General features: G+C 42.3%; 1 protein-coding gene across 2 annotated transcripts in view; it reads left to right on the forward strand.

Annotated features, from left to right (window-relative positions):
- The window catches only part of LOC118081799 (tetratricopeptide repeat protein 27), a 93,377-nt gene that overhangs the window by 44,395 nt on the left and 29,331 nt on the right, over positions 1-19,651 (forward strand). For both annotated transcript variants that reach the window (XM_035108253.2, XM_035108254.2), the window contains exons 11-13: positions 9,900-9,995; positions 11,790-11,912; positions 18,818-19,045. In XM_035108253.2, the coding sequence (XP_034964144.2) occupies positions 9,900-9,995; positions 11,790-11,912; positions 18,818-19,045 (447 nt within the window). The remainder of the gene's footprint in view (positions 1-9,899; positions 9,996-11,789; positions 11,913-18,817; positions 19,046-19,651) is intronic.

Consider the following 19,651-nt stretch of genomic DNA (forward strand, 5'->3'; position numbering starts at 1 on the left):
GGCTTCTGCCAACCAAGGTGGTTGCTTCACCCCACCTCATGGGTGGACCTGGCCTGGCAAGCCTTTGTGTTATACTTTGTTAAACTGAGCTTCATTAGGATTATCCTTTGAGCCCAGTTAGATGAACTTCTAGTTTATGTTATCTAATTAGACAGCGTTATTATTTTATTATACAGTGGAACCTCTACTTACGAATTTAATCCGTTCTGAATGCACATTCCTAAGTTGAAACATTCGTAAGTCGAAACGATGTTTCCCATAGGAATGCATTGGGAATGGATTAATTCGTTCCGGGGCCTAATAAAAAGGCACTTTAAAGGTCGGCGGCTGCGGCAGCAAGAGCCCGATCTGGCCCTATGGCCGGATTGGCAGCTGGGGGGGTGGCGGGAGGCTGGCGGCTGCAGCGGCAAGAGCCTGATCTGGCCCTATGGCTGGATCGGCAGCTGGGCGGGAGGCCGGTGGCTGCGGCGGAGAGGGCCCGATCTGGCCAGGCGGGAGCTGGCAGAGATCCGGCCTGAAGCTGTGCAGCATGGAGAGGGTCCGATCCGGGCGGGAGCCGGCAGTGCCGGCAGCGATCTGGCCTGAGGCCGGGCGGCGGCGAGGGGTCGATCCAGCCAGAGGCCTGTCAGCGAGGTGCCGGAAGCAATTCTGTGGGAGGCCGGCAGCGGCAGCGAGGCCCCGATTTGGCCTTCGGATGTCGAAGAAATTCGTAAGTGCTAGCCAATTATTTTAGTTTGTAAGTCAAGTCATTCATATCTCGAGGTACCACTGTATTTGTTACCTGCCCTTCACTTAAGTTCCCAGAGTTACATCTAAAAAAAATAAAATACCACAACAAGACAATAAAACACCATCTCAAAATACTACCACATGGAAGCACTCTGTTATGTTGGATAGTGGGATCATGGGTTCGAGCCCCACGTTGGGTAAAAGATTCCTGCATTGCAGGGATTAGACTAGAAGATTCTTGTGGTCCCTTCCAACTCTACAGTTCGACTATTCTATGATTTAAGAAACACTATTTTGCCCATTAACTATCGGTCATTGCTTCTGAAAAGGTTTGGACATTTGTTTATGGTCTGATCCTATGCATTTTTAATTGGAAGTAAATCCCCATTTTGCTTAATAGGACTTGCATCCAAATAAGTGTTCATAGGATCCAGAAATCTGTCTCTGTTCTCTCAGAAGATAAAATTCTGCAGTGTTAATAAATGTTGATTGTATGGCCAGAGTTTTGTCATTTTGCTTTAGGTTATATAAATTCCAGATAGTGGTAAATAATTATGGTATATTTCCCTGGTTAATGGCACCAAACAACATTCCTGATATTGTTCTTTCAGGTAATATATGCATTTCAGAATGACAGTATTTAAAATGAGTTTCTCGGTTGAAATCAGTTGCCTCAGTGATTCATACATTAAACCATTCCAGCCTGATCTTCTCTTGCACTCAGCAAATTGCAGTTCCTGACATGATAAAAAGGTTGAGTTAGACTTCCAGTACATGTTGTTTTGCCTGTCTTGTTTAAAATAAATAGGTAGGCTTTTTGTTTTTGTTTAATTCTCTTTGTTTAAGCCAAAAGCTGCATACTGGTGCACATTTCCATTTTGTTTTCAGAAGTATTTTATCATTGGCTATGAGTATATTTTGCGTGTCTCTCTGTTACTGAGTTCAAAGTTGGTTGAGGTTAATACAACTCCTTAGGAAAGCTCACCTAACCAGACAGTCTCCCCACCCCCACAGCTTAGCATGCAGTGTTTAAAATGTTTTCTGGCTTCATCTCATACCTATTACCATTTCCCTAGTAGGTGGTCTGTGCAATTCAGCTCTGTAGCTTAATGGATTTCAGCAATGCTCTTTTCATAAAACATCACTGTGAAAGCAGCAGATAGCATTAGCTCATCTGATTTATGGAATACCATGTGGTGACCTTTTGGAGGAAGGTCCCAGTTAAATGTAGTTTGCATACTAAATGCCATAGCTGTATGGAAGAATGAATGGTGAGGATGCAACCAGGTGACCTCTTCCCCCCCCCCCCTTCCACTCAAAGATCAGGAAGCAAGGCAGTCATACTCATAGGAAAAACAGAGGTGTTCTTTAATTAACTCCAATTGTAGTCTCTTATGCAGGCAATATGCATAACCTTTGCTAGTTTGGAAAGCCTGTGTTTTGTTCACCTTGCCATACCTGCAGAATGTTAGGGTCTCTTAATGTTGGGTGACATTGGCGTTGTGTATGAGTCACCCTGTCTGTAATAATAGTTGTCAACAGCACAGTGTCTTACGTCCTCCCCTGTTAATTAGAGAAAGGTGGTTCTCCTTGCCCAGCCCCTGATGTAGGAATACCAATTGTGCTTGATGCTTTGCACTTGCTTTGTTGTAGAATTTTATCACTTAAGTATTAAAGTACTGCATTAAAATGCAGAGATTTAACTGGGACAGGAAGGAGCAGATGGTGAGGTTTGGCTTTCTTTAAATGTTTGTAAGAAAATGATTGGTTTGAATATTAATCAAAATAAGTTGTTTAGGGATTTTAGAGATTTTTCATTCTAATAGATGCTTGCGCTAGTAAGGGAATAAGATACATTTTTAACTTTCTTAAAGCGATTGTGTGATCTATTCTATGCAGTTTTCATCATCTTTTCTATTGTAACCACATGTTATCAGCCAGGAATTAGATCCCACCCATTAACAAAATAGCACTGTGCGGTCGTATCCTCCCTCTTATCATATTGTTATTCCATTTCATTGGGGGAGAGCCAGAAAAATTCAATATTTTGGCCTCCAGTGAATTTTTAAGTCTAGTTATGTCTTTTCTTCCCCCTGACTGCCTTGATTAGAGGACCCCTGGGGTCGGCCAGTTATGCTAAATGTTTCCTTGTGACCTCAGGAATCCATTGCTGCTTTTTTTAAAAAAGTAAAGAGCTTTAAGTAATGTTTCAAAATAGGAGCAGTGTAACATCAACAGACAAAATCCCAAATAATGTACCATATGCAACTTGCCTGTGATTTAATACAGAGGAATGCAGGAGGGGTTTGAATTGGAAAGCTGAATTATTATTTTCTGTGCTCCATCAAGATTTCCTTAAAATGTCACTACAACTTCCTGTTTGAGGACTGGTGTAAGTACTGATATGCACCCACATATTTATTGATGCCTTATATGTATTTAGCAGGTGATTATTGGCCCCAATTTTTCACTCTGCGCATTGTTAGCTGGATCCAGTGTAGCCGCTTCCACCAGTAATGGTGTTTCCAGGCCTGGCATGCTGTCACAACCCAATTTGAGGTAGAACTAGAAAGTGAACTTGAAACAACCTTGCTGTGTGTGTGTGTGTGTGTGTGTGTGAGAGAGAGAGAGAGAGAGAGAGAGAGAGAGAGAGAGAGAGAGAGAGAGAGAGAGAGAGAGAGAGAGAGAGAGAGACAAGTTGATCAGGCTTGAGATGCACCCATCCAGGTTTCTTTCTTTGCAAGGGGACCACAGGGGTCCCTCACAGCAAGAAGTGAAACTACAGGGAACCAGACAGAAGACCTTTTCGGTAGTCGCCTCCACCCTGTGGACTGCCCACCCAGCAGATGTCAAAGAGTTAGACAGCTGTATAGTTTTTATAGGCATCTGAAGGCAGCCCTGTTTCAGGAAGCTTTCAGTGTTTGCCACTGCTCCTGCCCAGGACTCCCCTGCTGTGACTGCCTGCAGGTCCTGTCCCCTGCCTCTCACCACCTGGCCCAGGGCAGGGCCTGACAGGCTTCATAAGGACAGTTGCTGCTGCTGCTGCTGCTGCCGCCCAGGAGAACTCAGAACAGCGCAGAGTTCTTTTCAAAATGTTTTTAAAATTTCTTTTTTACCTTTTAAAATTCTTTTTGGTGTGGGGGGTGGGGTGGATGTTTAGTTGGGTTTGGGAATTTGTTTAATTTTGGTATGTTTGTAATTTTTACCATTTTTGGTTTGTATTGTTTTATTGTTTTGTTTTTAAATAGGTTTTATTTTGTTCTTAAGGGTCTGCCTGGGAGTGGGTCCTAGCCAACAAAATGGCTGGGGCAGGTTCCACGGGGGGGGGGGGGGGGTGCACTGGGACAACCGATCTCAGTGATCACAGGTAGGAGGAGGTGTTACACTAAGACCAGACCATGTCATTACCGAGGAGGCAGGTTTAGTCATTGTTTGACCCTGCCTCTGGGTCCCCACATGGCCTGAAGGTGTTGCTGTTCAATGCCAGGTCAATGATGAATAAAACCACTGCCATCCATGACTTGATCGTGGATGGAGGACTTGACCTGGCATGTGTAACAGAGACTTGGTTGGATGAAGCAGATGGGCCTGTCCTTGCCACTGCTTGTCCACCAGGTTTCTCTTGCACACAGCAACCTAGGCCTTGTGGGCAGGGAGGGGGGGTTTGCAGTGATTTTTAGGAAGTCATTAGTTTGCACCAGGCGTCCTATTGGGAAGACCCAGTTCTCTGAGTGGATGTTCTAGAACAGGGGCGACCAACTCCCAAGAGGCTGCGATCTACTCACAGTTAAAAACGGGCAGTGGTCTAAGTTGTTGAGCTTTTTTTTTGAAATAAAAGCCCTGTTTTTGGGGGGTTTTTTGGGTTCAGGTCTTCATAATAATACTAATAATAATAATACCAGGATAAACAAGCAGATCAGAAAGTTCAAAGCTTTATTTCCTAACCAAATGTGTGTTTTCCCTTGTGGAGAGGGAAAAGGGAGCCTAGAAGATGGAGTGAAGGAATTTAAACTTAATCCATGTACATACCAAGGATTGGCAGTGGGGTGTGTGTGAGATGCTCCCACAAATGAAAGACCTGGGCTAGGGAGCATGTTAGAAGCAAAATAAAAGAATCCTGTTGGATTGTAAAAACCAAATTTCCTTTTGCCAAAATCCACGCTTGTCTCAATACTTTCCCTTTGACAAGCATAGGAACATCTGTTCTGTATTCCCAGAGTCTCCACACATTAAAATCGAGATTGCCAGCTTGCTTGCTTGCTAGCCCAAACCTGTTGCTTCTCTTCTTAGCCCCATTGTAGTGTCCTGTGTCAAGGCTACAAGTTGGTGGTTGGAGAGGGCACACAACCTCAAGCACTCCAGTACATTTTGCATCTTTGAGAGCCTCTTCATCTTTTAGTGACCACAGAGATTAAATTTGTGGCAGCTCAGAGATGTACCCACTGGAATAGAATTACGTACCTTATTCATGGTTATGGAAAGAAGATCGTTCTGCACCTACTTATATACAAACTTCTATATTGTTAAACTCTGTGTGCCCTGGATAGTATTTGCACAAAATTCAAATCAGAAGCCTTGAAGCAATCAGTGTAATGAAGCTACATTTCTCTGGATGCATACAAAATTACAGTTTTTAAAAAATTCAATGGCAATATTAGGAATTCATGGTCCAGCTATCTACAAGGGATTATTCTCAGCTTGCTGACATACTTATCTGTAACAGATCTGTAGCTCCCACAACACCCTTGAAAGTACTTCATCTGTATGTTGCAGTGACACCTCTGGTCTATTACATTCATTTTTAGCAAGGGAGCCTTTAATCTCCATTTGCTTGCATGTGTCGCAATGCATTAACTGCAGAAGAGGCAAAATACAGTTGCTACTTGGTTTTGCAAATGGCATTGTTAGTTTTGTAATAGTCCATCCATTGCTCCAATGTTAATTTCCTAAAGCTACCCAGACTAAAATTTCATCTGGGGAGCCATAATAATGTGGCTTTTAAGCTGGCTAAATCTAAGTAAATTCCTTGTGTAGCTAAATAGCATCACAGTATTGAAACTTAAAATAAATTGATTAGACAGCACATAATTCATGACACTGTTTCCCCTAGCTTCTTGCTTTACAGTGTTAAAAGCAGAATCTGTTCCTTACCTTTTACATTTTTGTGACCACAGAGAGGTAGGAAAGAAACCAAATCTTATGTAATATTGAATTTAACATATATGGTGCCTGGGTGAAGATTGGACAGGTTTATGCATTACAAGAAAATAGCCTAAAACTACCGGTAATACTCAGTTTGAACCCAGGAAGGCTGAAGCAGGACTACTCCAAACCAGGACTCTTACCCAGTAGCCATTCCATGAGGTCATATCACCCATGCTGGTAAAATAAAACATTCTACCATTCATATCATACTTCTTAAGAATGTTCCCTTATACTTGTGATACCCCAGTTTGCCTAATGTTCATCCTGAAAGTTTATTCAGCACATGTTCATGCTTCCATATATTTTTCTGGTGCATAGGCTTGATGCTCTAGTTCACCACCAATTTCCTGCATTGTTTTGGTCTTGGATTGTGTTTTATATGCATGCTTCTTTCTGGCAACTTCTGCAACCAAGCTGGTACAAAATGTATTGCTTTCCTTTCCCATGGACCACATCAGCGAGGCTGAGAGGGAGGTCTTGTCTGGGCAGCCCAGGACCTCCATACCCACTGCTCACACTTCCACCTCAGAGAGGTCACTTCGGTGCTGCAGAGATCCTTGGTTCCCAACAATGCAGGAGGGAGGAATTTTCTCATGAGGGAGGAATTGAAGCCAGCTTTCAGCACTTCTGTTGGGATTCCGTCCTGTCCTGGGGCTTTACCACATGCCTGAGAGTTGGTGGCGTTCTTCAGCTTGTCAAGGAGGGAGGGACATCCAGCTCTTCCAAGACAGGCAGACCCTGGATTCTGTGGATTGCTGTGTCAAGGGCCATGTTTCCCTTCAAATACAGTTCTTGATAGTGCTCTGCACATTGCTTCATCTGCTTGCTATGGTCTGTGATTATCCCTACCAACAAGCTTTTCAGCAGTGCAGTTTTCCTGACTGTTGATCCTTTCCTCATGCCTTGGTACATTTTGTGAGTCTTGCCAGTGTCAGCAGCAAGTTGTTAGCTAGTAGTCATTGACACATCGTCTGGCAATCAGTGGGGTATTACACCTTACCTTTCTCGGTGTAGCAAGTGTCTTCTCGGGAGTCTAGAGCAGGGGTAGATAACCTAAGGCCCGGGGGGGGGGGGCCGGATGCGGCCCAATTGCCTTCTAAATCTGGCCTGCGGACGGTCCGGGAATCAGTGTGTTTTTACATGAGTAGAATGTGTGCTTTTATTTAAAATGCATCTCTGGGTTATTTGTGAGGCATAAGAATTTATTTATTTTCAAAATATAGTCCAGCCCACCACATGGTCTGAGGGACGGTGGACCGGTCCACGGCTGAAAAAGGTTGCTGACCCCTGGTCTAGAGTATCAACCGCTTAAAGTATCCTTTCTTCACTCATGTCCTCCTCCATGGGGGGGTCCCTATTTTGAAATTGTAGGTGTTAGATACAAGCCAGCGTCTGATGTTTGTGGGGTTTTCTGATGTATGTAAAGGGCCTAATACCCCCTACTAAGTTACCTATTTCTGTGAGAGGCATTCTGATCCAAACAAATCAGTTTTCTCTATAAAAACAGTGACTCATCAATTTCTGAAATATGGCAAAGAAGATCCTTAAAAGTATTGTTTAAAATGACCCTGTTATATAGGTGGATTGGTCTGTTTTGAGGCTGGAAATCAAAATAAGGCTTATCCAGACTCTGCAGTTGAGCTGTAACCATAGATACTGTACAGTATACTGGTGTCGGATGAATGAATATAATCAATCTGCTGCTATAATTTATTAGCTATCTTCTCTGATCAGATAGCTGATTAATGACTAGCAAAAATGTGTGATTGCCTTCATGAGGTGGATGTTTAAGATATTTAAAGTTACACAGCATGCACAAGAATGTTTCAGTTGGATCTGTTGAGGCTATATATATTTTTAGAATTGTGGTTCATGCATTCTGTTTAAAAGTGTTTAGGCCTGAATTATAATCTTGTAATAGTGTTGGTGATATCTGCTGTGTGTGGTTTTTTTTACTTCTGAAAGTCACCTTGCTATCTTTAGACATATATATATTTGAAAGCCAGTTGATGGTGTACTCAAAATACATAACGCTGGTACAGCAAATCTTAGGCCAGGATCCATGCAACCATGATCTGTATTGGGCCCTGTGCTTTTCAACTTGTTCATAAATTACGCAGAGCTAGAGATGAGCAGTGAGGTGGTTAAGTTTGCTGATGACACCAAATTGTTTAGGGTGGTTAAAACAAAAATGCATTGCAAGGAGCTCCGAAAGGATCTCTCTAAACACTGCAAATGGGCATTAAAATGGCAGATGCAAGTGAATGTAAACAAATGTAAATTAATGCACATTAGGGCAAAATGCTCATTTATATACTTATGTGGTTTGAACTGGTAGTGAATGGCTTGCATCCAAAGCAACACTAAGGATTTCCACTTGGACAATGGAATTCCCCCCCCCTCTCCTCCTCCCATGGGTGTGCCCCTAAATATGAGGGTCTGAAGGGAATGAGTTGTCTTTCACATATTTGGTGCCTAAGTTGTTTAGGGCTTTAAACACTAATGTAAGCACCTTGAATTGTGCCTGAAACAAACTGGCAGCCAGTGCAGCTGTTTTAACATGGTATTATATGATTTCTGAATAGAACCCCAGCCAGTAATCTGGCTGTTGAATTTGGACAAGTTGAAGCATTGCGATATTTTAATCTAAATGCTAACAGAGTATGGAGTACAGTGGCCAAGTCTAAAAGGGACCGGCCTGGATTGGAAATAAGTGCTCCTAGCCACTAAGGCCACCTGATCCTTCAGTGACAACGTTTGATCCAGGAGTATTCCCAAGGTACAGACCTGGTTTTTCCAGAATAATGCAGCCCTGTGATAGAACAAGCTATCTTCCCACCTCCTGGAACTTGGCACCTCTTGCCTTTCTTCAATTCATCTTCAATTTACACACTTGGAACACTAAGCAGTGCAGCCCTATTCAGAAGTAAAGTTTGCGTGTTTCAACACATTAGCAGGGAGTGGAGTAGACCCAACTTTCAGTCCTGCATGCTGCTTTGACCCACTCCTGGCACCAACATTAGTGGGTGATAATGCCTTTGTGTATACTTCTGAATAGGGCTTCACAGTGGTGAAGTGAGAAATGCTGACAGAATCAAAAAGCCATTTTCAGGTAATAAATGGGAACTATCTCCTTGTTGCCTCAAGGATGAATATAGGCATCAAGTCTCAGTTTGAAGTTGGGTTCTTGATCCTCAGCACCTCTATAAATACACTTCATGTATTCATGAAGCCTCCCTCTCTGCAAACTTTATACCGAACACATAGGCATTCGACAGTGGGCAAGTCAGTGTGCCTAAAGTCAGAGGTGGGGCTCGGCGCAGCCTCACTCACACCTTGAATCAATGTATGAAAATTACTTCTAAATGGGACTAGTGTGTCCATAGCAAAAACCGCATTCTCTAAAACTGTAAAATCGAAACACTCCTGTCTTTATTAGCTAGTGCAGCAGCCAACTTTGAGTAGGAACATGAGATAGCATCACCAAGTAGAACTAGTATGATTATAAAGTTGAGGATATGTTCGCCTCAAATGTGAAACATAGGGATCTAAAAAAATGAGAGAGGTGTGCTTTGTTAAGAGAAATTTAAATGTAGAGTCCATCAGTGGTTTATGTGATAGGCCGTGATAGCTGTGTCGCTTTTCTGTTATCTCCTGTTGCCATTGCTTCCTTTGCTGACCACTGAGACTACAAGCTCTTCAGCTTTGGCTCTCTTCCTGTGAAGTGGTTTATTTCATAAATTTTATGGCATGTTGACATTTACAATACCATCCCGTTCATTTTTCCAGTGTACTGTGTCCAATGGGACTTACTTCCTTGTTTGAGTGCTTAGAATGGCAGCCTTAAGAGCTGTGCTGTTGTAGTTTTGTTTCAGTCCTAGACGGAATCGTAAATACTGTTAAATTTCCATTTATATACACAGTGTTAAATTTCCATTTATATACATGGTGTTTTGTATTCTCAGGCTCTTGCAGACCAATTTGAAGACAAGAAAACATCAATTTGTGAACGTATGAAACTATTTTACAGTTGCCAAGTTCCTCCACATTGGGCTATCCAGGTACAGAATAACTGGTGCATAATGTTTTAGTTAGAATTCACATTACATTTGATTTTTAAGCATTTCATTTTTGAAATGCCCCAGCTGAGATATTGCGCTGGGGAAATGATTGCTTGTTTTGTTAACATGAAGAATGTTACAGATTTCTCTCTGTTTTAAATATATTTTCCCCAGCTTTTGATTTCTCCTCCAGTATTAAATTGTTTGTTAACAGTCTCTTTTCCCTCCCCAAACAAACATAATGATTTAGCTTAAAGAATAATACTTTCATAAATGTTCAATAAGTCATGATCCAGGAAAATTTTTAAACTGTCTCTCCCCCCCCCCCTTTTAAACTGTCTTAACATATTATCAGTGGGGACACACATAACCACAAATTTAGAGCTTTGAAATCCAGCTTAGTAGTTAAGATACTGTGGTCAAGAGACTTCTTTCAACTTCTAACTTAGATTTGCAATGTGTTTGTATTTCTCTGACACAGTAGAAACCATTTTAATATTCCCCCCTAGGATTCCCCCCCTTTTTTTAACCTTCCAGTTCACAAAAAAACAGTGTGGTTTTAATTTCTAGCTTTTCTGGCCAAACCAATATTCTGAGTCCTACTGAGAGGTATATTGGTGATTTATTATTTACAGTGGTTGCAATATTTTCCTAAGTAGCACTGCCCATTTCATACATTTCTCCCATACTTAACCTAAGAACTATTGCGTGTAAATCATACATATGTCAGGAATCGTACCCCCTCCAGCCTGGCCTTCTGTAGAATACAAGGTCACCTGAGGCCACGAGCTGCTTTCCTCTCTTTCACTCCCAGAAACCCCTGTAAAAGGAAACGGGAAGAGACTTGTGATACATTTGTCATCAGTCCACACTTAGGGGCTCTTTGGCTGCATTCCAACATCTCACCCATTCTTTTGTTTGTTTCTATCTCCCTGAATTCTGTCTTGTCATCCTGCCTGTTTCCTACCTATTTGCCCTTAGCTTTTCCTTGATCCTGGTTAAGTCCCCAGTCAACTTTGTTGCTTCTCAGTGTCAGCGGGAGGTAGTTTAAATGAAAGTGACTGGTCCACAAGGCAGTAGGTAACATGCTGATACAATTCCCAGCAGTCAGTGTCACACCTTAACGCAACTGCATACGGAGAAGCGTCAGTATGACCCAAACTTAAGGCAGAGAAAGTCAGCCATGGCCAGCCACAGTCTCAACTATGGGAATGATTGCTGGCCATCTGGGCTGCAACTTGGCTCATAGGGACATTTCTCCATGCAATCCCATTATCAAAGAACAGTCTAGAAGAGAAGTGGGGAACCTGTGGCCCTACAGATGTTACTGATCTGTGCATCCCATCATTCCTGACAGATGGCCATGCTGGCCGCAGCAGATGGGAGTTGTAGCCCCCATCTGGTAGCTCCATCATCCCTGACCACTGGTCCTGCTAGCTAGGGATGATGGGAGTTGTAGTCCAAAAACAGCTGGAGACCAAAGTTTGGGAAACCCAGGTCTAGAGAAATACTGTGGAGGGGAGGGAGCTGCTGGCTGTGTTTATGATTTAGTTCTTAGTGAGTTAAGATTGTAAGACCTATGCTTAATCTCTGCTTGTGTTAATTTTCTCCGTAGATTTTTATGCTTGATTTCTTTAGCTATCATATATTAAAGACTTATTTTTTTAGAGTTCCCATGCCCTTCTAAGCTCAACTTGAAACACTTTAAATTATTTTCCACCTCATGTATATTCCACTAAATGGTTTTCTAGGGGAAAATTCTGGATTTGAATTTTTCAATATCTTCCTTTGCAGCGGCAGCTTGCAAGCTTACTATTTGACCTTGGATGTACCAGTTCAGCTCTGCAGATATTTGAAAAGCTTGAAATGTGGGAGGATGTAGTTATCTGCTATGAAAGAGCAGGACAGCATGGAAAGGTAGAGTACATCTACTTATGTTCACTGTGTTTATACGTAATGTACCCCAGAGTTGCATGCATGCACAAGTACATGTACATCGACGCCCTGCAGGAAGCAACTTCCCTTCACTTGAACATGTGATAAGGATCATTATGAGAAGGAAAACTGCTTCCCATAATTTTTTTATAAAATTATTCAAAACAGTATTTATGTACTACTACAAAGACTAATGTGATGGACTTGCATGAAAGGTCTTCTCTAGAATCCCAGAATTGAAAAGTACCACAAGATCATGAAGTGCAACTACTGACTTGAGCCAAGATCTGTACCACAATGTTCTTGTAAACAGAGAGCGGGAATGAATGAGTGGGAGGCATTTCCAGATAGCTGAAGCAAATGAGCCAGGTCGGATGATATTTATCATTGCGAAAACTCATTGTAAAAACTCTACAAAATGACAGAGAGGCAAAGGACTTCCTTCTGGTCTCTCTGATTAGAGGTTTTGGGGCTCCTGACTTTCTCACCTGTGACCTTCTTTCTCTCATGCTTTCCTCTCCTCTTTCTTCCTCCCATGGTCCCAGGGCTACTGTTCAAGGTCCTCCCTAGAAATTGAAATAGCGCTTACTACCAAAGCAATCCATGTCTTCCCACTTCTGCAAGTATCCCCTTCCCACAGGGTAAAGTCTGGCATACAAAAGGAACTGGTTGAGGCTGCAAGGTTGATCTAACCTCCAACAACACAAGAATTGCCTATGAAAACAACAGAATGAGGTGGCAGAGAACTGAGGTGGCAGAGAGCCAGTGTGGTGTAGTGGTTAAGAGTGGTAGACTCGTCATCTGAGGAAACGGATTTGCGTCTCCGCTCCTCCACATGCAGCTGCTGGGTGACCTTGGGCTAGTCACACTTCTCTGAAGTCTCTCACTTCTTTGAAGTCTCTCAGCCCCACTCACCTCACAGAGTGTTTGTTGTGGGGGAGGAAGGGAAAGGAGAATGTTAGCTGCTTTGAGACTCCTTAGGGTAGTGATAAAACGGGATATCAAACTTCCTCTTCTTCTTCTTCTTCTTCTTCTTCTTCTTCTTCTTCTTCTTCTTCTTCTTCTTCTTCGAAGAACTGAACAGGCCATTCCATTTCAGACCACCACTGGTGGAGGATTCAATTATTTAATTTGTGTGAGGGTAAAAAAAAAAAAATCCACGCCAATAATAAACTAGCACAAAGGGAGGGAGCTGTATTGCAATCTGTCTCCTTCATGTATTTGCTGGCAACTTACATAGAAGAGCATTTTTAAAAATGCCACCCCCAAGGGCTAGTTCATTCTTCCACCTCAGAATTCTGCAACCTCAATCTTGATGTCTACATCAGCCGTTTGTTCATAGAAAAAGACAAATGGGGAAATGCTGAAGGGGAAAAGAGGGGGGAAGATTGGGGATAAGAGGGGAAATGAAGTAGAGATCTTGCGCCTACAGGAATCTGCAGGGTTGGCGCACGTTTGAAGAGTGCCTTGAAGTAGTCTCCTGGTCAGAAGGCTGAACGAAGTGGGAACTGAAAGGTGCCCTATTATAGGAAAGGGACAGCCTAATGGTTGTGATCTCATTAAGGACAGGACTGGGATGCAAGGGTCATTGCATGGCAAAGAATACCGGCAGTATAATGTCATTAAACTTCACAGTATGAATTCCCCACCAAGTTGTGTCTGGGAGATCACAAAGGAGCTCTGACCAATCAGAACTTGCAGCCAGATGAATGAGGTGTGGGGAAAGGAAAAGGCATTTCCCAGGCAATTTAGGAATGATCCACTTACCCCACTGGAAGATGCTTCCTAAAAGGATAACTTACTGTCATTGCCTTAGGAACTAATTAGTGCTAAATAAGGGCATCTGTCTGCACTAGATATGACAGAGGGACTAATTAAGCTTGGACATATCATCATTATGCACAGTGGTTACTGCAAGGAAATTTTCCTGCACATTGACTACTATGGAGAGGTTATTTGGCAGGAATCACTAGAACTTCTCCTGATAGAAATATACTTGAACAGCCACAGCTTCTTCTGATTGATTTGCATTGGTGTTTCACTCGTTGCTCGCAGCAGAGCCAAAACAGACAAACAATTCTGGGATGCATGCAGAGTTCCAATTGAGCCAAGCTTTCCTGTAACAAAGTTGTATCTAATGTAGGAATTCCAGAAACCTTGAATATACACAGTGGCCCGCTAGCTTCTTAAGCACAATGTTTCTCTCACTGCCACTTTCCAGCCAGCTAGTCTAAACTGCGCTGAATGGCACTTAGGGCATCTTGGAAACCCACTATGTTGCGTTCTTAGTCTCTGGATTTTCTGTATGGGGGCAAAGAAGTCTGGGGAAACAGAACCTTAAAATTTATAGTTACAGGTAGGGAGCCGTGTTGGTCTGACGTAGTCAAAACAAAATAAAAAAATTCCTTCCAGTAGCACCTTAGAGACCAACTAAGTTTGTTATTGGTATGAGCTTTCGTGTGCATGCACACTTCTTTAGATACTGTTCTGAAGAAGCTCATACAGTACCAATAACAAACTTAGTTGGTCTCTAAGGTGCTACTGGAAGGATTTTTTTTGTTTGCTTTAAATTTATGTTGATGTTGTTGCATGGATTTTAGCTCATCTCTCTGTCTCTCTACACACACACACACACACACACACACACACACACCCCACACATCCCACATATGAGGACGGGGTTGTCCGTGAATTTTGGCTCAGAATAGCAATCCTGCTCTGTAAAACATCACAGAAAAGCGTTCCTTAGTGTGAATTGGAAACCAGACAGGATGTTCTGGGGAAACCATCCAGTGTCTACATTTATTAATTGCCATCTGTATCCACATATTTGCTTCCCTAACAGCTGGATATGTAGACTGACTAGTGTGTATTTTAATTTTTCAGACATTGGGTTTCTCAGACATCTTGTTGGTTCTGTGTCTTGACAAATGTCCAGTATACCCAGCATACTGTGTCTAGTGTTTGCAATTACTGATGCTTTAGTGTGTGTGTGTGTGTGTGTGTGTGTGTGTTGGATCGTTCTTTTATAAGCTAATAATTACATATTTTCATGAATTTCCTTAAAACTTGTGTCACAACGGCAATAGCAGTTCTTCAACAAGACTATTTAAAAGGAAGTTATACTTGCAGAGACTAGAACATTAGACTCTGCTGTGATTTTCATTTTTCAGGAATACATATTCCACTATCTTCGCTTTATCTTCCCCTGCCCATAGATATTTAGTTGCATAGGTGTAGAGGCTTCAGTTAAACAATAGATTGAAGGATTTTTGATGGAAATCTCTACCGGTAACAGTGCCATCCTAACCCTATATACTCAGAAATACCCTACTGGATTCAATGGGGCTTACTCCCAGGTAAATGGTATTCAGATTATTGCAGCCCAAACTTTTGATATAAATAATGTGGAACTTCTCCCATGCTTTGCATACTATTCTGAGTAAATATCTAAATCTGGTAATTAGAAAATAAACAAGTACCGGTATGTGTCTTGGTGCCAAATTCTGTTGGGCTCCTTGCTTGTGCCAGAGCAATATGAGAATCTTATCAAGGAGAAAAGTTTAGGTCAATATTTTCCATTTGTATCAAGAGATAGGAAAACAGTATTTGGAGAGTGGATAAGGAAGGCATCTGGATTAAAATATTTCAGAATTGGCAATTGTGTAATTTTTGAAAATACAGTCAACTAATTCTGCGATAAGACTTTAGAATACTGGAAACAACACTTCAAGTTCTGTGTGAAACACAACTGGGAGCTCTTTATCTGTAAGCTGAAGGGCAATTTAATATGTGCTTAGTCAGAAGAGTTTTTTGAAATGAAGAGCTTCTGTTAAAAGTTTGTTATTTTCCTTTTAAAAACCAAACAGATAGCTATCACCATTACGAAAAGTTGTAATTCTTCTATAAATTGTTTTTTTTCATTGGTCAGAGTAGTATTTTTTGTTTCTATTTGTTTCATTTATTAGTCACTTCTTTCAAAAAATGAACTCACAACAACTTATAAAAACAACTTTTTATAAAAGCAGCATGTCACTAAGCAGGAAAAAAAATAAGAGGGAAATATTTGGATATGATCAATACATGACCATGGTAGGATTCCAGCATTGTTTCCTTGGAATAATTTGGTGGCCAGGAGATTACAAAAAGTCAATAATGTAGACATAGTAGGCAGCATGCATTTTTTACTGATACTGTATGGTAGGGAGAAGGTACGTTGGGATCTGCTGGTAGACCTCTGGGTGATTCGCTGTAGATCAGCAAGGGTTTCTGACTTCCCATGGTTTAATAATAGCAACAGCAAAATTCCTTTTCCCAAGTAAGTTAGTCTGCTGAAATGAAGAAAGCTAAGCAGGAGTTGGCTTTTGTGTGAGAGGTCTCCGAGTTCAGCTCAGTTCTGGTACTGAAAACAATGGTGTCTGGAGTTGCACAGCAACCATCCAGTTAACATTCCTCAAAAGCAGATATTTATGATCAACCGTGGCGTGGGTGTTAAAATCTTTTAGGAGCATTCTCCTAATTGCTTCTCACAAGGAGGCATTAATTATTTCCTGGACTCTTGCTTGTCATTCCAGTGCTCCTGAATGTTAGAAGACAAAAAAGGCAAGGGTTATGCAAATGAGTGATAGCCTCACCCCACCAAGATCTCGTCCACATCACCAGGCCTCCACAAGTGGAACTTGTTAAATAAAACACATCCAAATTGGACACATCCAAAGACTTAACAGTAAAATTAGTAGCATACGAGTTTAGGCGGATATGAGCAACTTTATCCCCCAAATGCCTAGCAAATAAGTCGCAACAGACTACTGGGACACTTTTTTACATCACTTTGCAGACCAAGCTAGAGAAAGCCTTGAATAGTTTGAGGGGGAAACTCCATTGGACACCACTGAGTAGATGTGATGGTGACAATGTAGTATTGTCACCTTGAGGTCATCACTACCACAGAGTAGGTTTGAAAATTAGGTCTTGTGTTTGCTTGGCTTAACTCAGTCTTGCATCATCTTTTACTTGGAGTTGCCAGGGTTTGAAGCTAGGCATATCACTGAACTGTACCCCTCCACTTCAGACTGGAAAAAGAATTCACTGACTAGAGATTTAGTCCAGGCCTGCTCAGAGGTATAATTTTGTGAACTAGAATGTTTCATATTACTGAATGGCTGGCCTGCACATCTATCATACAGTACTAGGCACTACCACTCAGTGACCTGGATTTGAGAGAGTCTTATGCAAGGATGAGGAAAAGGAGCAGGTCACTGTGCACTTTTCACCTCAGAGATGTTTATTCACACTGTAGACTGTTGCTCCATAGAGAGGGGGGAAGAAAGAATTGCCTGGATCTTTAACTGCCTCACCGTGGCTGCTCTCTAACTCAAGCTGTTTCTTGTTACTTTAGAAAACTTATTGTGCAGCCTTAATAATTCTTGACAAGCAGGTTTTGCAGCAATCATGCCATTTTCACCTTTGATTTGATTCAGTCTTGTATTTTTCTTGCAAACGTAACAAGTCCTCTCCCCCCCCCCCCAATCTGCATTGCTCTTGGTTGCAAAATATGTTTCAGAATGGACACAGTTCTAAAACCAACCCCCTAATGACAACAAATATTGCTTGAATTCAGTAGAACTTTTGTGTTGTTGTTTAGTCGTTTAGTCGTGTCCGACTCTTCGTGACCCCATGGACCATAGCACGCCAGGCACTCCTGTCTTGCACTGCCTCCCGCAGTTTGGTCAAACTCATGTTCGTAGCTTCGAGAACACTGTCCAGCCATCTTGTCCTCTGTCGTCCCCTTCTCCTAGTGCCCTCAATCTTTCCCAACATCAGGGTCTTTTCCAAGGATTCTTCTCTTCTCATGAGGTGGCCAAAGTATTGGAGCCTCAGCTTCACGATCTGTCCTTCCAGGGAGCACTCAGGGCTGATTTCCTTAAGAATGGATAGGTTTGATCTTCTAGCAGTCCATGGGACTCTCAAGAGTCTCCTCCAGCACCATAATTCAAAAGCATCAATTCTTCGGCGATCAGCCTTCTTTATGGTCCAGCTCTCACTTCCATACATCACTACTGGGAAAACCATAGCTTTAACTATACGGACCTTTGTCGGCAAGGTGATGTCTCTGCTTTTTCAGTAGAACTTATAGGTGCCAAATTGTATAGCAGAGGATTTCAACCTTTTTGAGCCCACGGCTCTCTTGACCAACTACATTCTTTCTGTGGCACCCCTGTGGGACTCAGGAGCCCAGTTGTGTCACCCCTTGCCTGCACAGCTGGCAGCCTCTCACCCTTTTTCAAACACCCTCCCTTCTCTCCTCTTCTTGGGAGTCCTCTGGGAAGCAGCCACTATCGCTTCAGTCTCTGAGCTTCCCCCCCACACCCTCCGCCCTAAAGAGAGCTGCCTCACAAAGGCACCATTCGCATGTGAAGCTTTATAGCCAGGGCTGCTGCAATAAACGGCTGTGCAAACCTTGGGGAGGCAGAGACGCAAGAGGGCATCAGAGGAGGAAGGGAAGGGAAGAGGGACAGAGGCCCGTGTTGCCCGCAGCACCCCTGACCATCATTTAAGGCACCCCAGGGTGCCGTGGCACATTGGTTGACAACCCCTGTGGTATAGCATTCTGGGTCAGTGCCTTGGGGAGCCCACTGAAGTCAGCCTGCCCAGGGGCCCTCAAAATCTGAAGCCAGTTCTGCTAAAGAGTATTGTACATGTTGACATTTCTGACTCGAGTTCTTGTAGAAAATGAAAACAAAACACACATCTGTCCAATATAATTATAGCCATTTATGGGCTTCTGAAAGACTACTTTCTACTTCACACATCTGGCAGCTAATCAAGGCGAACCAAGAGATCCTCTCTCTGAAAGCAGTGTTAAAAATGGTGCTTTCTTTCCATAGGCAGAAGAAATTTTGAGGCGGGAGGTAGAGAAGAAAGAAACACCGAGTTTATATTGCTTGCTTGGCGATGTCCTTAAAGACCATTTTTACTACGACAAAGCTTGGGAATTGTCAAAGCACCGCAGTGCCCGGGCTCAGCGCTCCAAAGGTCTTCTCCACCTTCGCAACAGGAACTTCAGGGAATGTATAGAGTGCTTTGAGAAATCCGTACAGATTAACCCCATGCAGGTAAGATAATGAGAACTTTTTACAATATATTTGTGTGCTGGCTTCTTAAGAATTACACAACTTTTAGAAGACATCTGAAGGCAGCCCTGTTTTTAATGCTTGATGCTTTGTTTTTAAATATGCTGTAAAGCTGCCCAGTGTGGCTGGGGAAACCCGACCAGGTGGGTGGGGTAATAATGATTAATGATGATGATAATAATAATAATAATAATGTGTGTCTTAAGTGTCAAATCTCCTGCCATATATACAGTGGTACCTCTACTTATGAATTTAATGCGTTCCGAACGCACATTCGTAGGTCAAAAAAAATTGGAAGTCGAATTCCATAGGAATGCATTGGGAGAAAAAATTCGTTAAGTCGAAGCAACCCTATCTAAAAAATCATAAGGAGAAAAAATCCTATCTAAACCGCATCCAAGATGGCGGATGGAGCTCCGTTCGTAAGTAGAAACATTCATAAGTAGAGTTATTCGCAAGTAGAGGTACCACTGTATCCTTTTAAAGTCCTAAAAGCCTTAGGACATGGTTACCTAAAAGCCCGCCTTCTCCAATATGTACTTACCTAAACCTTAAAATCTTATTCAGAGACCCTGTTCTAGTTGGGCC

Source organism: Zootoca vivipara, chromosome 3, assembly GCF_963506605.1.
Source record: "Zootoca vivipara chromosome 3, rZooViv1.1, whole genome shotgun sequence".
In the NCBI taxonomy this organism is placed as follows: domain Eukaryota; kingdom Metazoa; phylum Chordata; class Lepidosauria; order Squamata; family Lacertidae; genus Zootoca; species Zootoca vivipara.